Below are 17,707 nucleotides of genomic sequence, written 5' to 3'. Positions count from 1 at the left end.
CCTGGAAATCCACGAGCTTAGGATCAATGGCAAACACAAAGCCAGAAAAGCAGCCAGGTGCTCTTCAGTTGTAGGAGGGCCAGGTGCAATGCTGTGAACGTAACAGTATCTGCCCCAGTGCACACAGCTAAAAATACCCAGAGGTCAGTGTGCCCCTTCTGCTTTACTGTCCTCTCGATTCGCCCAGCACAGAGGGAGCAGAAAGGGAATAATCCATCACTTGCAATTCAATTCCATAATGCAGGTCCTGCTGCCTTGGCTTGTCCGGCCGCATTCCATTCAATCATCTTGCCCATCCTTTGGAACAGCTCAGCTGGCTGCCAGAAACAGTGGCACAGGAAGGGAACCTTCTACCCATGGTGTTCAGTGCAGAGAGAGATGCTGACAGGCCACTTCCAGCCACTGGTACATGCATGTTAGACCATCTCCTGCCTGCATCCCCAGGAAGACTGTGTGCAAGCTGGCAAACTGAGTTAGCAGCGTGATGAGTGGCCAAGGGCTGTCCTCCTGGAGGGCCACTCTGTGCATCACCTGACCTGCTTCACAGAGGCATTTTCCAGCTGGGAGAGAGATGCTGTGGCAGCAGCCCGGCTTGCAGGACGAGCCATTTTCTTCCTGTTGTGTGCTGGCTGTGAACAGCGTGAGGCTGTCGCTCTGGAGAAAGCAGCCTCCTGTCGACAGCGGTTGAACACGTACCAGCAGCCATCTGGACTGAACCTGAGCACCAGGCAGGCAAGCAGTTGAACAGAGGACACAAGCTGAGCAGCAGCTACTGAAGTCAGTAGAGGACTCTCCTGAATGCTGATAGACTTCATCCAATTAAGAACATAAGAACTAGCAGGCTGGATCAGACCAGAGTCCATCTAGTCCAGCACTCTGCTACTCACAGTGGCCCACCAGGTGCCTTTGGGAGCTCACGTGCAGGATGTGAAAGCAATGGCCTTCTTCTGCTGCTGCTGCTCCTGAGCACCTGGTCTGCTAAGGCATTTGCAATCTGAGATCAAGGAGGATCAAGATTGGGAGTCATAGATCGACTTCTCCATAAATCTGTCCAAGCCCTTTTTAGTGGCCATCACCACCTCCTGTGGCAGCATATTCCAAACACCAATCACACGTTGTGTGAAGAAGTGTTTCCTTTTATTAGTCCTAATTCTCCCCCCCAGCATTTTCAATGAATGCCCCCTGGTTCTAGTATTGTGAGAAAGAGAGAAAAATTTCTGTCTGTCAACATTTTCTACCCCATGCGTAATTTTATAGACTTCAATCATATCCCCCCTCAGACGTCTCCTCTCCAAACTAAAGAGTCCCAAACGCTGCAGCCTCTCCTCATAAGGAAGGTGCTCCCCGTCAGTTCATCCAAAACTAAGAGTTGGGACTTGTTGACTTCCCACCACAGCCCCGGAACTTCAAGATGGAGCCAGTGAAAATGTCCCCAAAACAGGATTTCTGTCCCAACTTTGCAGCAACGATCTGACCCAAACTCCCACCCGCCAGGAGCACAGCATGAAGTCAGCCAGTCAAAACGGAGCCCTAGTTTTGCCCCACACTGCCCATCTCATTTATCGTTCCTCTGTTCAGCCTTCAGATGGCATCCACTTACCATTTAGTGACATCTATGTTTTGCAGACAGCAAGGGTGTGTCTTGCATACCTTATGCAGGTGTCAAACTTGTGGCCTTCCAGATGTTATGGACTACAGTTCCCATCATCCCCTGGCAGCATCATGCTGGCAGGGGATGATGGGAACTGCAGTCCATAACATCTGGAGGGCCGTGAGTTTGACACCTGTGCCTTAAAAGATTCAGGTAGTCCTTTGTGGAAGTAATGGGTCATTACTGGCCCATGGGGTGATGCCACATCATGCTGTTTACCAGGCAGACCATGTTTACAGAGTGGTTTACCATTGCCTCCCCCAGTTATCTACACTTTACCTCCAGCAAGCTGTGTACTCATTTTACCAACCTTAGAAGGATGGCAGGCTGAGACAACCTTGAGCCGGCTACCTGAACAACTTCCATCAACAAGCTCAGGTTGTGAGCAGAGCTTGGACTGCAGTACCGCAACTGATGTGCAAAAGACTCCCTTCACATTAAAGATGCTGTGTATGAAGGCAGACACGTAGGTTTGCTCCCATGTCTTGCCACACATCCAGCCTTATGCGTCAGACCGTGCGTGAATGGGCCACAGAGCCACAGAACAAAAGCAGTCTTGATTTGGTAAGCATTCAGAAGGTAGGACCCAGGTCAAAGCATGTGGGAATGCTCCGTACAGCACAGTCACACATCTCCTGAGCCTCCCTACTAAATGCTGTAGCTGAAATGACATCTTCGAATGGTACAGAACAACATCTGAACCGGCCTCTCCCTTCCCACTACTGCAAATCACTAAACAATCACACTCATGCCAACTCTAAGAATTTAATCAAGGAAATGCAGCTTCCACAGATGGGATTAATCGGGCATGTGACGCTATAGCTCAGTACACCCTCCTCGCCCCCCCCTCCTTCTGTCCATGCTGCCAAATGCCTTAAGGGAGGGAGGGCTTAGGAGCAGAGATGCTAGTAACTTTCCTTCATTTGTTATGTGGAAATAACTGGAAACATTTCCAGCCCTGCAGAAAGGAAGCAAATGTGGGGAAAGCTGGAAAATTATTTGTGTGAGGTGGTGGGGTGTGTGTGTGACTTGGTTAGCAATTATTCCACTCCAATGAAATCCTGCCATCTTCGCAATGCTGAATCTTTTGCTTAGCTCAGGGGTAGGGAACCTGCGGCTCTCCAGATGTTCAGGAACTACAATTCCAATTCCAAAGCCTTTATTGGCATTATAAACTACAGAGTGGAACTACAATTCCCATCAGCCCCTGCCAGCATGGCCAATTGGCCATGCTGGTAGGGGCTGATGGGAATTGTAGTTCCTGAACATCTGGAGAGCCGCAGGTTCCCTACCCCTGGCTTAGCCTGCCAGGAGCCTGAATCATCAAAAACCAGTTCCACTAACTCCCCAAGTGTGAAAGAACAGGAAGTTCCTATGGTTCACCTCATTTGGTGGAGGTCAGGGAGCACCTAAGAGTTGGGACTTGTTGACTTCCCACCACAGCCCCGGAACTTCAAGATGGAGCCAGTGAAAATGTCCCCAAAACAGGATTTCTGTCCCAACTTTGCAGCAACGATCTGACCCAAACTCCCACCCGCCAGGAGCACAGCATGAAGTCAGCCAGTCAAAACGGAGCCCTAGTTTTGCCCCACACTGCCCATCTCATTTATCGTTCCTCTGTTCAGCCTTCAGATGGCATCCACTTACCATTTAGTGACATCTATGTTTTGCAGACAGCAAGGGTGTGTCTTGCGTACCTTATGCAGGTGTCAAACTTGTGGCCTTCCAGATGTTATGGACTACAGTTCCCATCATCCATGCTGTACCTTCTTACTGAGGGCTAATACATAATTCTGACAACACTTCTGTTGGCGAGACCAAGACAGCAAGCCACGGGGGTGGTCTTAGTGATTCTGGAACTCTGGGGAAAAGTCCAGGATGGGCCCCCTGAATCACTACCATCCCACTGATGCCTCCCAGGATGGTGCAGTGGTTAAGAGCGATGGATTCTAATCTGAAGAACTGGGTTTGATTCCCCTGTCCTTTACTTGAGTGGCGGACTCTAATCTGGTGAACAGAATTTGGTTTCCCACTCCTACACACGAAACCTGCTGGGTAACCTTTCAGAGCTCTCTCGGGCTCATTCCGCACATGCAGAATAATGCACTTTCAAACTGCTTTCAGTGCTCTTTGAGGCTGTGCGGAACAGCAAAATCCACTTGCAAACAGTTGTGAAAGTGGCTTGAAAATGCATTATTTTTTGTGTGCGGAAGGGGCCTCAGTCCCAGCTTACTCACAAGGTGTCTGATTTGGGGAGGGAAAGGGGTTTGTAAGCCGCTTTGAGACTTCTCACGGTTGAGAAAAGCAGGGTATAAATTTAAACTCTTCTTCTTCCCAGTGACTCTGGTCCGCCGCAAGATGGACATGAATCACCAACCCTAGAAGTCAACTGCCCATGGTCCAGGTGGGATGTGTGCAGGTGGCATCAGGAGCCTGATCTGTTTCCTCTATCCCTCTTTGGGGTGCATAGGTGATTGGACTCTTCCTAGTGCAGGGCCAATGTCTGAATAAATACCACAATCACCACAACAAAAAAGGGGCATAATCGAAAGTCTGATAGACAGCGCAAAACGGATCTGCAAACTTCATCTTATCATTGATGAACTGAATGACCTAGATAGACCGGGCTCTCCAAACAAATGGCTACTCCACTGTAGAAATCAGAAGAGCTATACAACCAAGAAAAAAAATGCAGGACTGAGGAAGAAATGCCCCATGCAGGGAAGGTATTTCTACTATACGTCAAGGAGATCACCAATCAAATGGGAAAACTGATGGAAAAACATAACAAAATAGACTTCAGACCCATCAGAAAAATACAACAAATGCTATGGTCGGGAAAGGATGAGAAAACTCCACAGGATTCTATTGCAATTACCTTTCCTCCTCCCTCCCAATAAACACCTTGTGAGGTAGGTGGAGCAGAGGGAGGTGATGGCCACTAACCTGGATAGCTTTTAAAAGGGCTTGGACAGATTAATGGAGGAGAAGTTGATCTATGGCTACCAATCTTGATCCTCCTTGATCTCAGATTGCAAATGCCTTAGCAGACCAGGTGCTCAGGAGCAGCAGCAGCAGCAGCAGCAGGCCATTGCTTTCACATCCTGCACGTGAGCTCCCAAAGGCACCTGGTGGGCCACTGCGAGTAGCAGAGTGCTGGACTAGATGGACTCTGGTCTGATCCAGCAGGCTAGTTCTTATGTTCTTATTATGTTCTTATGAGAGTTCTGAGAGAACTGTGACTGGTCCAAGGTCACTCAGCAGGCTTCATATGAGTGGGGAATCAAATCCGGGTCACTGGATTAGAGTCAGGCACTCATGTGGAGGAGTGAGGAATCAAACCCCATTCTCCAGGTTAGAGCCTGCTGCTCTTCACCACCCCACCACACTGGCTGCCAGCTCAACTGTGTATGTGCGGGCAGACTTAGGACACCTGCCTTCCCTAGCCCAGTCACAGAATTTCAGCACTTTTAACTCAGATGTAATCCCTGAAAGGTTCCTGGACCTTCTCCTCTGACTGATGGCGGAAGGCCTCAAGTGCCTCTGAACAGGCACTAATCATGCCTGCTTCATTGCCTTTGGGCAGTATGTGAGGTGGGGGGGAGAGAGACATTCAGAGTCCTGTTCCTCCCTCATTCTGGAAACTGGCTCGCCATTTCTCTCACAGCCAGTGGCGTGAAGATCTGTCATGACTGATCAGGTTGCCTGGGCAACAGGCACTACCTTTCTCCGCTTGACTGTGCCAAAACTCTAGAATGTTTAGGCCACCCCCCCGCTGATGATGGCGGGAGGGAAGAATCAGCCCTTTGCAACCTGGAGGCTGTTTGGCAAGTGGGTGGAAGGGAGCCTTGGGCACAGTTCCCAGAGCAAAGGATTCCAAGCATTTCCTTGCTGTTCCCTTTACTTTCACCTCTTTAATTAAGCCAATAACCAGATGTCACGGCCCTCTGCTTAGCCAGAGAACTGGTCAAGACCCTCAGATCCCTGCTTCAGAGGAGCCAGAGGAGGAAATTTCACTGCCTGCCTGATATCACTTACCTGCTGGAATTCCCAGTGGCAATGCAGTTATTTGAATCAGCAAACTTGATCCATTCCACAAAACAGGAGGAAAGGCTGCTGGCATCCATGCAAAAATATCAGGATCTGGATCCTGGCTTCATTTTCTGAGATTCAGCCACAAGCTCTTTCCAATGGCTTCCAGCAGCCCAGTCTCAGGAGAAAGTGACCCCGACGATTCCCCGACCCAGAGAATAAATGTCCCAAAGAATCCAGAAGCTGCCCATTCTTGGGCTACTAGGCATAACACATATGGCTGTAGTGGGTTTTACGGGCTGTGTGGTCATGGACTGGTTTTTGCTCCTAACACTTCACCCGCATCTATGGCTGGCATCTTAAGAGGCACAACATAGTAAGATGCACTACTGAGACCTTACATCTTACCATGATGTTCCTCTGAAGATGCCAGCCACGCACGCACGTTAAACGTTAGGAGCAAAAACTACCAGACCCCAGCCACGCAGCCTGGAAAACCCACAACATCCAGGTGATTCCGACTGTGAAAGCTGCCGACAACACACTAAACGCATCTGTCTGTGAAGAAATCCCAGTGAAGCTGGTGGGGTGGTGCTGCTCTCAGCCTGCCTGCGATCCCCACCATGCCTGAGACTTCTGCAAATGCTAAAACCTTGTTAAAAGTTTACTGGAAGGTGGGAAAGAGGCTGCCCAGTGCGGAAGGCACTCGGGATCTCTTAAATGTCAAGGGAATTGAAAACCCTGCCTGCCTCGCCTGCAGCTGGGGCTACACAGCAGGTACCTTCTTTTCAGCACCACGGACAACTGCCCGGAAGAGGCTAGGATGGATCCTAAGGCAGGCCAGGCACTGATCCTGAGCCGGGGAGGGGGCCGGGGGCGGGGACCTGAGCTGCTTGGAAATCAACAGTGCAACCCTAAAAAATCATTTCCTGCGAGTCACTGAATACACCTGAGTGGGGCTGCTTTTTGGCTCGCCCTCCCCGCGCCTGGCACGGGCTGCCTCTCCCAACTGCAGGGCTGGCTGCTGGTCTCACAACAAGCGGCCCCGGGTGGTTTCAAACCGGGGGCTTTAACTCTCTCCTTGCCGCTCGGACTCCCCCCCCCCCAGCCATCCAGATCCACTCCCCCCCACCATGAAGATCTCCGCCCCGAAGCGAACCAGCTGCTCGGCGCCCCTTCTTGGCGTTCACACGCGCGGCCGGCCGGCCGGACCCCTAAAGCGGGCAGAGGGCCAGCTAGAAGGGGGGCACCCCCCGGGATGGGGGCGAGGAAGGCCCGGCAGCCCCACTGCAGGAGACGGGCAGGCAGGGAGGAAAAGGCCGGGGAACGGACCAGCAGGCTTCCCTCTCTCCGTCCCTCCCGGGCAGGGACTCTCCTAAGTGCCCCCCCACCGCGATGCCCCCCCCACCGCCCCGGCCGCCTCTCACCGTCGCAGTTGACCAGGATGATGGCCAGCATGTAGTCCTTGCCCAGCATGGCCTCGGCAGGTCGCGCAGGGAGGCAGCCAGGGCACCGGCGGGGACGCTCTGCCGGGGGCCGGCGCCGGAGTGCGGGGCGGAGCTGGGCGGGCGGAGCAGAGCCGGCAGGGCGGGAGGGGGGAGCCCACAAGCTGGAGTCGCCGGGCGAGTGCTGCGACCGCGGCGCCCCCGACGTACGCCTGGCGGGGCTCAGAGGCTGGAGTCCAACCGGTCGGTTCCCTGGACCGGACTGGGAGAAGGAGGGGGGGGGGTGTCGGATTGTCCACAAGCCGGTGTCTTTTCTGCGGGACCCCCCCCCCCCACACACACACATACACACACACTCGCAGTCCTGTGCGGAGCCCTTCTGCTCCTGCTCCAAAGCATTGCCTTTGCATGCCTTGGAAACTCTGGCTGCTTCTGCACATGCAAAATAATGCACTTTCAATCCACTTTCAATGCACTTTGCAGCTGTGTGGAATAGCAAAATCTACTTGCAACCAATTGCATGAGCTTCTCCTGCAGAGGGAACTCGGGCAGACTTGCAACTCATCCTGTGTATGGGCAGGCCGATCCTATCCTTGAACCCCCCCTTGGGAAGTCAGTCTTGCCGAGCCTGGACATGGCTTGCGAGGTGCGCGCGAAGCCTCCAAGGCGCTGACCCAGAGGGCCCCTGGGGCAGGAGCTGGGCTAAGCTGTTCCTCTTGTTGCATGCAGTTCAAGGGAGAAATTCCTAGTTGTATCGCTTTCATTCCGCCATCCACCAGTGGATGGGCAACCATAAAATCAGGGCCAAAACAGTTTCACGAGTCTCCTTGGATAAATGATTGAGGCTTAGGGCTGCCGTGTATGGGGCATTGTAAGTCAGAGCCAGTTTCTATTATATTCTATACTCTGAATGTATCACATGAACATTCATGCTATGTTTCTGTTTCTAGTGGTTCCAGATATCTAATCTCCTAATGCGCTGGCTACTGATGAATGCCCCATTTTGTTGACTGTAGTGCAGTGGTGGGATCCAAAAATTTTAGTAACAGGTTCCCATGGTGGTGGGATTCAAACTGTGGCGTAGCACCAATGGGTCTGGGCGGGGCACGACGGGGGCAGGGGCGGGCATTCTGGGGGTGGGGCATCCCTGGGCGGGAAACAAATGCATGCAGGCGCACGCTGCCACACACGCCAGTGCACCTCCTGCTAGACTGCTTCAAGTTCTGCGCGCTACTGCTGAGAGGAGGGGCGTAACTAAGGCAAAAATCACGTGGCAAAATCACCAATGAGTAACCCCCTCTCGGCACACACAAACAATTAGTAACCTACTCTCGGGAACCTGTGAGAACCTGCTGGATCCCACCTCTGCTGAAGTGGCCAGACCCACAAAGAGTAACCCGCCTGGAGTCCCAGTGAAAAAGATGGACGATCGATGGTAAATAAATAAAACAAACCTGATGGCCTCCTGACAACTACCCACCAACACGCTAATGTCACCTGGCATTGCCCCTTCTTTATTTCTCCCACAGCTCAGACAACAGGGGTCCAGGTTGAGGTAAGCTGCCAGTTTCTCATACATTTAGGCTGTTTGTTTGCCATCAGAATTTTGTTAAGATGTTAATGAGTTGGTTTTACAAATGATTTTATAGAACAATTTTAAATATGTCTGAACGCTGTCCTGGTCGCAGCCTTGGTCAGGAAGAGCAGGATATAAATTTAATTAATAAATAAATACCTCTCAGCGCTTGCTGTAAGTAGGATTCTGTTTTTCCATCATTTAATGCAGGGTGTTAAGAAGACTGTGGATTAATACACCCCCTTTCCCTCTTGTAAGGAGACTCCAAACTACTGACAAACTCCTTCCCTTCCTCTCCCCACAACAGACACCATGTGAGGTAAGTGGGGCAGAGCACAGGAAGGACTGTGACTAGCCCTGGGGTCTGCAACCTGCAGCTCCCCAGATATTCATGGACTACAAATCCCATCAGCCCCTGCCAGCATGGCCATGCTGGCAGGGGCTGATGTGAATTGTAGTCCATGAACATCTGGAGAGCCGCAGGTTGCAGACCCCTGGACTAGCCCAAGGTCGCCCCACTGGAATGTTGGACTGGGGGAACAAATCAGGGGAAACACCAGATAAGACTCCACCACTCACGTAACGAAGTGGGGAATCAAACCTGCTTCTCCAGATTAGAGTCTACCTGCTCTTAAGCACTGCACCTACTCTGCTTCAGTTCTGTTTCTAGATTTCTGGTTGGCTGTACAACTCTTCTACAGTTACCCTCTTTGATGGGATGTCCTATTTAGTTCATGGCATTAATGACTCTGTGTAATCTGCCTTGAGTGAGAAAAGGTGGAATATAAATCATGCAAATAAATAAATGACCACAGGGGGTGAGGAGCATTCAATGGATAGCAAAGAGGAGCTGTAGATGATAGGCCGCCTGTGAGGAGTATCAAATCTACCTGCAGAACCGGTCAGTCCTCTCCCATCAATGACCGAGTGCCCCTTCCTTGCTGGCTTTGCTCTGGAGGTGGCCAGACACATGCATGCGCAGAAGGCGAGGGGAGGCGCAGAATGCTTCCCGTTAACGTTACTTATAACAATTATTGAACCCCAAAATTCCAAGCCAATAAAACTTTAGAGGCAGGATATAAGTTGAATAAATAGAAGGACTTTAATTTAGCTGCAGCCAAAAACATTGAAATCCCCGAGGAACTTATTTTTTAATAGAAATCCTAACAATTCTAAAAGACTCTATAAAAACTATCATATAAAATACTCTATAAAACACCCCCCACCCCCCACCCCCCGGTCACATCAATCCCTGAATGCAATTTGGAGCATTGTGCAGATCTGGCGGTGGGAAGGTTTGGGATCCACTTGTTTGGCTGCAAGAATGTGGTGATGCTTAAAGACACAGTGCGTTTATTATGGGAGAAAGATGCGCGTCATGGACCTGATGAAGCAGTTGATCTGATTTCTTCGAGTCGCCATGATTTTTGGCCCAAAATGGGCTTTTCAAATCAAAGCATTAAAAGCAAGCCATATCCTTCGACAGGTGATTCCTTTGACTGTGGCAATTGCCACCCCTCAAGGATAGTACAGAAAGGTCACTAAAACAAAGATGTCCAACTCTGGCCCTCCAAATGTTCATGGACTGCAATGCTGGCAGGGGGCTGGTGGGAATCATTGTTCATGAACATCTGGAGGGCCGGAGTTGGACAACCCTGATATGGACTATGGTCAATGCCTCATTAAAACAGGTTTATAGATGATTTACCAGAGGCAACAATTCAAACCAGATGCAATCTCTTAATTTATATCTTTATAATATAAAGTGGACCTATCAACATTTATTCTAGAATTATTGTGGCATTCTTTGGATTTGGGCTGCGTTTTGCATTCAGAGTAGAGCCCAATGCAGGATTACCAACTCAGAAATCCTGGGTTTAGAAATTCCTGAAGACCAACAACCTCCTCACACACAGCCATTCCCAGGTTTTTCTCTAGCTGTCTTGTAGGTTTCTACAAACATGCTTTAATACAGGAGTGCCCCTCCAGCTGTTCATGGACTACGATTCCCAGGGGCTGATGGGAATCGTAGTCCATGAACCGCTGGAGGGCCAAAGTTGGACTCCCCTGCACTGAAACCTTGCCTGGACAACCTCATTCCCATTTCTTTGCCGCCGTGGGGCGCTGGAAACTACTCGGGACTCCTTGCACGCACCCCCGGCCCCCTTCGGACCAGACTACAGGACGCACGTGGCAGGGAACCTGAGCCGGATGCGCGACGGACTCCCATTGCACCGCGCATGCGCCAGCGGAAGCGGAAGCTCTGTAATCCTCGGCCGGGAAGATGGCGGACGATAAGGCAAGAAACCGGGCGGGGGGTGGTCTTGGGAAGTCCCGGCGCGTTCGTGTGTGGGTTGTCGGGAGTGGTCGGTCTGTGGGGCAGCCCTAGAGGGAAGAGCGCCGAGCCCGAGGAAAGGGACTGTGGCTGGACCGGCCTGACCAGGGCGAGCGGAGGGGGGAAGTTCCGCCTTGCCCCCGGGTGGGAAACCACGTGGGAGCCCCGCTATCAAATCTATAGCATTGCCAACCTCCGGTGACCTCCCGAAATTACGATTTATCCTGAAACAGCAGAGTCTCCTGGAAGACGCGGCAGCGTTAGAGTGTGGGCCATGGGGTTGCCACCTTGGTGGTTTCAGATCTTCTGGAATTGCAGGCAATAGAGATCAGTTGCCTTGGAGGAAAAGACAGTTTTGGATTTTAGGACATATGGGATTATATCCTCTCCTAGCTCCCTCCCCAGTTATCCCTTCCCCAGGCTCCACCCTTCAAATCTCCAGGAATCTCCTGGCTAAGTGGCAATAGACACTGCTGACCTCTTTCAACAGGCTCCACCCCTCAAATCTCCAGAATCTCCTGGCTAAGTGGCAGCATACACTGCTGATGTATTTCACCAGTCTCCACCTTTCAAATCTCCAGGAATTTCCCCTCTTGAGATGACAAGTCTATGTCAAAATGAGCCTAAGAAGTCGGTTAAAAACTGCCAGGCTTTGGTGCTTTCTCCTGGCCTAACCCTGAACTGAAATTGGGCTTCACAAAGCACAGTGCCTCTTGGGTGTAATATCTTGTTTGTGTTCCATGCCTCTCTGGAGTTTGGGTTTAAATTACAGTATCAATTTATTGTGGTTTTGTAGATTTGGAGTAGTTGTGTTTTCAGCTTTCATGGCAGTGGGGCAAGTTGGGTGTCAGAAACATTAAATAAATGTAAAACCAAAAAGTCCAGACAGCCTGTGGCATAGTGGTTAAGAGCAGGTGTACTCTAATCTGGAGGAACCGGGTTTGATTCCCCCGCTCTGCCACTTGAGCTGTGGAGGCTTATCTGGGGAATTCAGATTAGCCTGTGCACTCCCACACCTTGGCCTAGTCACAATTCTTCTGAGCTCTCTCAGTCCCACCCTCCTCACAGGGTGTTTGTTGTGAGTGGGGAAGGGAAAGGAGTTTGTAAGCCCCTTTGAATCTCCTTGCAGGAGAGAAAGGGGAGATATAAATCCAATTATTCTTCTTCTTCTGTATAGTCAAATCTCCTGCTTGTATAACATGTATTGAAACATTCTAAAATTTACAAGCACGTATACTCTTGGTTTAGGTAAACAACACTTGCTGTTTGTTTGTCACCAGAATATTCTACTTTCCAGAAAACTACATCAATATACATCCCCTTCGGGGATGGGAGCGGTATAAAAGTTTAAACAATAAATAAATAAATAAATAAATATAAATGTCTCATTATCCTCTCCAGAAACTGATCGGTACTGCTATTGCAGAATTTTATGTTACTGTTCAAACAAATAAATGTGTCTAATTTTCAGTATAGTTCTATCCATGAATACTTGCATCCAGAGACTGATGCCATGAACAGATAAGACAACATTTCTACAAAAGTTTTAAAAATGCCCCAGGTTTACAGAAACAAATTGAAATATTTAAAACAAAAACCAACAAAACAGCATATTGGGTGTTTAAAAAACCAAAATTATTGCAGTAGGATCTGTTGCTTTGAGAAACAGATGTTCACTGTAGCTGTTTCTAGACATCCACAACAATATTGCTAACATTCAAGTTTTGTTTTCTGTCAGTAAAAAGTAGGAGGAAGGACTAGGACTATTTTGGCCTTTAAGGAATGATTTATCAGGGCCAGGCCCTTCAGAAATCGTCTGTGGACTTGAGACCCAGATTTGAATGACTACTATGTCATGAAAGCTGAGACCTTGGGCCAGTTATACACTTCTGATCTAACCTGTCTCACGGCATTATTGGGAGGACAGGAGATAAAACTGCTTTGGGTCCTCATTGGGGAGAAAGTGATGTAAATAATATTAATGCAGGGGTAGATAGATTGGCTAGTGGGTAGGTGGGAAAGAAAACATGAAGCAGGGAAAGGGGGAGGATATTATGGGGGCCGCCAGGAGAAGGGAAAGAAGAAATAGTGAAGGAAGGAAGATGCCCTCTACAAGTCCCCTACTTGTACAAAATACTATATATTTGATTGATATAACCAATTGACCATTTTTGATCTACAGTAATTCGATCTAACCTTTGATCAACATTCGGAAACTTATCCATGCATGAACTCAGTTTTCTACATTTTAATAGCACATCAGTAAGTTTCTTTGTGCAGAATCTAATATCCAATTTTTTAGCCTTAGAGTGAGAATATCTGAAGTGGTCCTTTGGTATGCAGTGCTAGTGGTAAGAGAGAGAAAGACGACTCCCATTTTTAACCCTTTACTTTCTCTAACAATGATGCTAAAATGCATGTTTGCATGCAATTTGCAATATTTTCTTTCCCATGTATAGGACTCTCTGCCAAAGCTGAAGGATCTTGCTTTTTTGAAGGATCAGTTGGCGAGCTTGCAACGAAAAGTGGAAAATGAGGTGCAGGTTGGAGTAGGACAGGTAAAAGGGGGATCACCGTAACGGTTTATTTGTAGAAACTTTTGTATCAGTGTTTTCACTACATTTTGTAAGACTGTGAGCCCAGTAACTGTTTGAGTGGAACATAATAGTATTTCCAGTAAAAACCCAATATAAGAACATAAGAACAAGCCAGCTGGATCAGACCAAAGTCCATCTAGTCCAGCTCTCTGCTACTCGCAGTGGCCCACCAGGTGTTAATATGTTATTCAGTATGTCACACCTGGAGAATACTGAGGCTGTATGAGTGGTCCACTGTCCCGTGGTGACAAGATTATACCAGGTCTCATAATGTAATCTGGTATTATAGGAAAACAGGTGAACTATGAAACATGCCCCAGTTAAAATTGTTGTCGTTGCTCAGATCATTGTTTTATCTGCTTTCCCCCCCTTTTCTTACAGGAAGGTTCCTTACTAGCATCTCCATTTCTCAAAGGGTTCCTTGCTGGGTATGTTGTAGCCAAACTGCGCTCTTCAGCAGTCTTGGGATTTTTCGTGGGGACTTGTTCTGGAGTGTATGCGGCTCAAAACTATGCCATCCCTGATGTGGAGAAGACAATCAAAGAGTTCTTCAACTCATTCAGGAAAGGACCAGACTAAACAGTGTAGTGGTGCACCCCAAAAACTCCTCTCCGAATTTTAGAATTTCTAGACAATTTCGTTGCTACAAAGATCGGGCTCCTATTTCAGCATTTATGTCCGTTGGAAATGTTTTTTATCAGGCGAGTGTGAAATTTCAGCAGGTCTGATTATAGTTATGCTCAAGCATTGTATTGTAGAAGGGATAGTTTCAGCTTCATCAATGCTGAGGTGCTTTCAGACTCATCTCTGACATCTCCACTCCTTTTCCGTAACGTGCTTGTCCGCTGAACGGAAGGACCGCTGTTATTGCTTCTGCTGCCTCTCGAAACTGCTACATACTCCAGGCTCAGGAAATGTAGTGGAAGATCCCATAGTTCATGTATGAGGTCACTTGTCTCCCTAATCACGTGCAAGAAATAAACCCAAACATGACTGACTGGTTCATGTCTTACTGACTTGATTTATTGGGCATGTCGTGTATGTCCTCCCTGAAAGATAATGTTTTAAAGCAATGCCAAACCAAATCCTGTGCCCTCTCCAATAAAAAGTTGGAGACTGATTCAACCCTTGTTTCCAGTGCTTGACAGAAATGTTCTTTGAGAAAGCTGTTAGTGCCCGACACGCGGTAAGGTCTGCTGCTTCTACAGCACTTAGGAAAGCCCCGTGGGGGCTGATGCTTCTCCTGTCTGTCATAATTTATGGCTCTCATGCTCCGCTCTTGACTCTCTGTAAGGACAATGGGAAGATCCCATTCAGTGCCTCATCTGTGGTGGTTCTGATTGAGCTGACAAAGCTGGTATTCTCCTTGGGTTTTCTGCTGATCTGGGATTGGAAGCAGCTGAGACTCTCCTTTTCGTGGCAGCACGCGACTCCTTTTGCTCTCTCGGCACTGTTGTACGCGGCCAACAACAACTTGGTGGTCCACATGCAGCTGTTCATGGATCCTAGCACCTACCAAGTGCTGAGCAACTTGAAAATCGGCAGCACTGCCCTCCTTTACAGCATGCTCTTGCACCAACGACTCACGCCCCGTAAGTGGGCAGCCCTTCTCCTGCTGACAGCTGCCGGGGCGTTGTATACCTACGGAGGCCTCCAGGATGTTCAGCGCTCTCCTGCCTCTGACATGGAGCTGCACATCACGCCCGTGGGCCTGCTGCTGATCTCTCTGTACTGCTTGATCTCTGGCCTTTCTGCCGTCTACACCGAAGCGATCTTGAAGTCCCAGGATCTGCCCCTCAACCTCCAAAACCTGTTTCTTTATTTTTTTGGTGTTTTGCTGAACGTGGCCCTCCATCTGTTAAGCGCTCCAGTCACCGGGTTCCTGGAGGGTTTCTCACTGTGGGCGCTGTTGGTTATTGTCAGCCAAGCCCTGAATGGTTTGATCATGTCTGTGGTCATGAAGCACAGCAATAACATCACGAGACTTTTTGTGATCTCCTCTTCTGTGATGGTGAACGCCCTTCTCTCTGTCCTGTTGTTCAGCCTGCACCTCACTGGGTTTTTCTTCCTTTCTGTGCTGCTCATTGGCTTGGCTGTTCACTTGTATTATGGGGCCAGATAGATGCAGGGGAGCTGACCCTGTCCTGTCTCATCCAAAGGTGTCAATAGTTGTGGGTGTACGATAGCTTTCCTTTCTTGCACAATTGCTTCACTTTCTCCTGACCGGCTTAAAGGAACCTCTCTCGTAGTTCTACTGGAGGGGGAGGACGTCTGAATGGGTGTTTCCCAGCTCGTTCTCAGGGAGACAGGATGTAGTTTTTCATCACTTCCTGGGAACCGGCTGGGTGCCCATCTTGTTCCAGTTTAAATCCTGTCTCTGCAGGGAGAACAACGTCTGTTTGCAGCTCAGGCTGCAAAACTTCCCTTCTTCTAGAACTCTTCTCTCTGAATTTGGACAAAATATTTAGTATACTGAGCTTTGGCTCACACCAGAGGTATCCAACTCTGGAGCTTCAGATGTTCATGGACCACAGTTCCAATTGGCCATGCCAGCAGGGGCTGATGGGAATTGTAGTCCATGAACACCTGAAGCGCCAGAGTTGGACACCCCTGGCTTACACCATCCCATGCTCTAATCATGTTTTTAGCTACAGTGCATGGCGTGAGAAGATGGCTATGCGTAAGCTCAGTTTTCCTTGTGCCATTATGGAGAGTGACCTGCTTCTGAGGAGGCAGGAGAGGAGAGAACTGTTGATACATGAATGGCGCTCTAAACATGTCTGGTGCAACAGTACAAGTAGTAAGAGGATGCATCTTCCTCATCTCAGTATTTTCTTGAATCTGTCTTTGAAGTATTTCCTGGGTCTGATAAGAGAGCTATCTCCGTAGCTCATATTTTTTTACACTTTTGTGTGTGGGACAAGGGAACTTTGTATTGGATAGTATCTGTGCAACCACATTCATTTAAGAAAGGGTCATTTGAGTGAAGTTAGCAACTTATGCGTGGAGCGCGTCTTGCTTCGACAGGTCAGAATTCCTGACTTAGCCCAGTGTGGCAACCAAGTGCCTTTTGGAAGTTTTATTCTGCTGTTCTTATTGTTGTCGTCTGTTCTTGAAGAAACCCGTCACTGGCAGAGAGCGCCTGAGAAGACTGCGATGGTTTCAGATCCCTGTAATGGAGTATCTGAAAGCCAGTAGCTCGTTCCTTTCCCTGAAACATGATAGACTTTTTTCCATCAGTGAATTTGCAGCCCTCCCTGGATAAACAGTTCCATATTCCACCCATGCTTATTATACATGGCTAAATTTGCAGATTGGGGCTCTGAAAACTTCTCTTCGTCAGAAGTGGGACTGCGGTCATGGGGACTGCTCTATAATGCTTCTGTTGTCCCGGAAACAAAGATCCATGTCAGAGATTCTTGCACTTTTCCCTATTCATACAGTCCAGCCAGTATTGATATCAACAGCTTTTTCCCCATTTGTCCAGTTGGGATCTCCCCTGCCTGTCCGCCATCTCCTTAGCGAATGCTGTAGTTTTTCCCTTCTGCTGCTGCCACCTGCTTGCTATGGAGGGAGGGGGGGTTCTGAGTTAACCAACTTCATGTACATGCTACGTGTCAATATCCAGGACGGGCAGTGCTGAATTTTACACTGAGACTTCTCTGGTTCCTTGATCGTCATGGTCACAGGTGGGGGAATGGGCAGTGGCCCTTGTCTACTAATTCAGAATTATGAAATGTTGGAAAATCCGTATATGTATATGCTCAGGTTCAACTAGTATCAATTCAGTGTACCAAACGATGCCTACTCTGGACAGGAAATATTAAACTTAATATTTTCTTGACTGCGTGTGTTCTCTTTGTCTTGCCACCCTCACATGTCGCGAAAGATGAGACTGATGTGTACAAGCTCAGTTCTGCCATAATACAGGGTAGTCTTGGGCTAGTCACAGCTTCTCGGAGCTCTCTCAGCCCCACCTACCTCACAGGGTGTTTGTTGTGAGGGGGGAAGGGCAAGGAGATTGTAAGCCCCTTTGAGTCTCCTACAGGAGAGAAAGGGGGATATAAATCC

The 17,707-nt window shown here is 48.9% G+C and overlaps 3 protein-coding genes across 3 annotated transcripts in view; 2 read left to right on the top strand and 1 right to left on the bottom strand.

Annotated features, from left to right (window-relative positions):
• Positions 1-7,262, bottom strand: part of APBB3 (amyloid beta precursor protein binding family B member 3) — a 30,080-nt gene extending 22,818 nt beyond the window's left edge. The window contains exon 1 of the mRNA XM_048515474.1: positions 7,111-7,262. Coding sequence (XP_048371431.1) covers positions 7,111-7,159 — 49 coding nt within the window. The 5' untranslated portion in view covers positions 7,160-7,262. The remainder of the gene's footprint in view (positions 1-7,110) is intronic.
• Positions 7,263-10,946: 3,684 nt separating this feature from the next.
• On the top strand, positions 10,947-14,761 carry LOC125443712 (SLC35A4 upstream open reading frame protein-like). The gene is made up of 3 exons (XM_048516002.1): positions 10,947-11,003; positions 13,499-13,597; positions 14,018-14,761. The coding sequence occupies exons 1-3, from the start codon at positions 10,989-10,991 to the stop codon at positions 14,213-14,215; spliced, it is 312 nt and encodes a 103-aa protein (XP_048371959.1). The 5' UTR covers positions 10,947-10,988; the 3' UTR covers positions 14,216-14,761.
• Positions 14,762-14,786: 25 nt separating this feature from the next.
• On the top strand, positions 14,787-17,480 carry LOC125443711 (probable UDP-sugar transporter protein SLC35A4). The gene has a single exon (XM_048516001.1). It carries the CDS (start codon positions 14,787-14,789, stop codon positions 15,756-15,758), a length of 972 nt encoding a protein of 323 aa, XP_048371958.1. The 3' UTR covers positions 15,759-17,480.
• Positions 17,481-17,707: the final 227 nt, after the last annotated feature.

The sequence above is a fragment of the Sphaerodactylus townsendi genome, linkage group LG14 (assembly GCF_021028975.2).
Source record: "Sphaerodactylus townsendi isolate TG3544 linkage group LG14, MPM_Stown_v2.3, whole genome shotgun sequence".
In the NCBI taxonomy this organism is placed as follows: Eukaryota; Metazoa; Chordata; class Lepidosauria; order Squamata; family Sphaerodactylidae; genus Sphaerodactylus; species Sphaerodactylus townsendi.
Note: the sequence above shows the minus strand (reverse complement) of the source record. Positions and strands in the feature narration are given on the sequence as shown.

Excerpts from the sequence above, each read along its gene's own strand:
- LOC125443712 (XM_048516002.1), top strand. Across the intron at positions 13,598-14,017 it reads TGCAGGTTGGAGTAGGACAG|GAAGGTTCCTTACTAGCATC; the intron begins GTAAAAGGGGGA and ends CTTTTCTTACAG.
- LOC125443711 (XM_048516001.1), top strand. The coding sequence starts at position 14,787 with ATGTTCTTTGAGAAAGCTGTTAGTGCCCGACACGCGGTAAGGTCTGCT.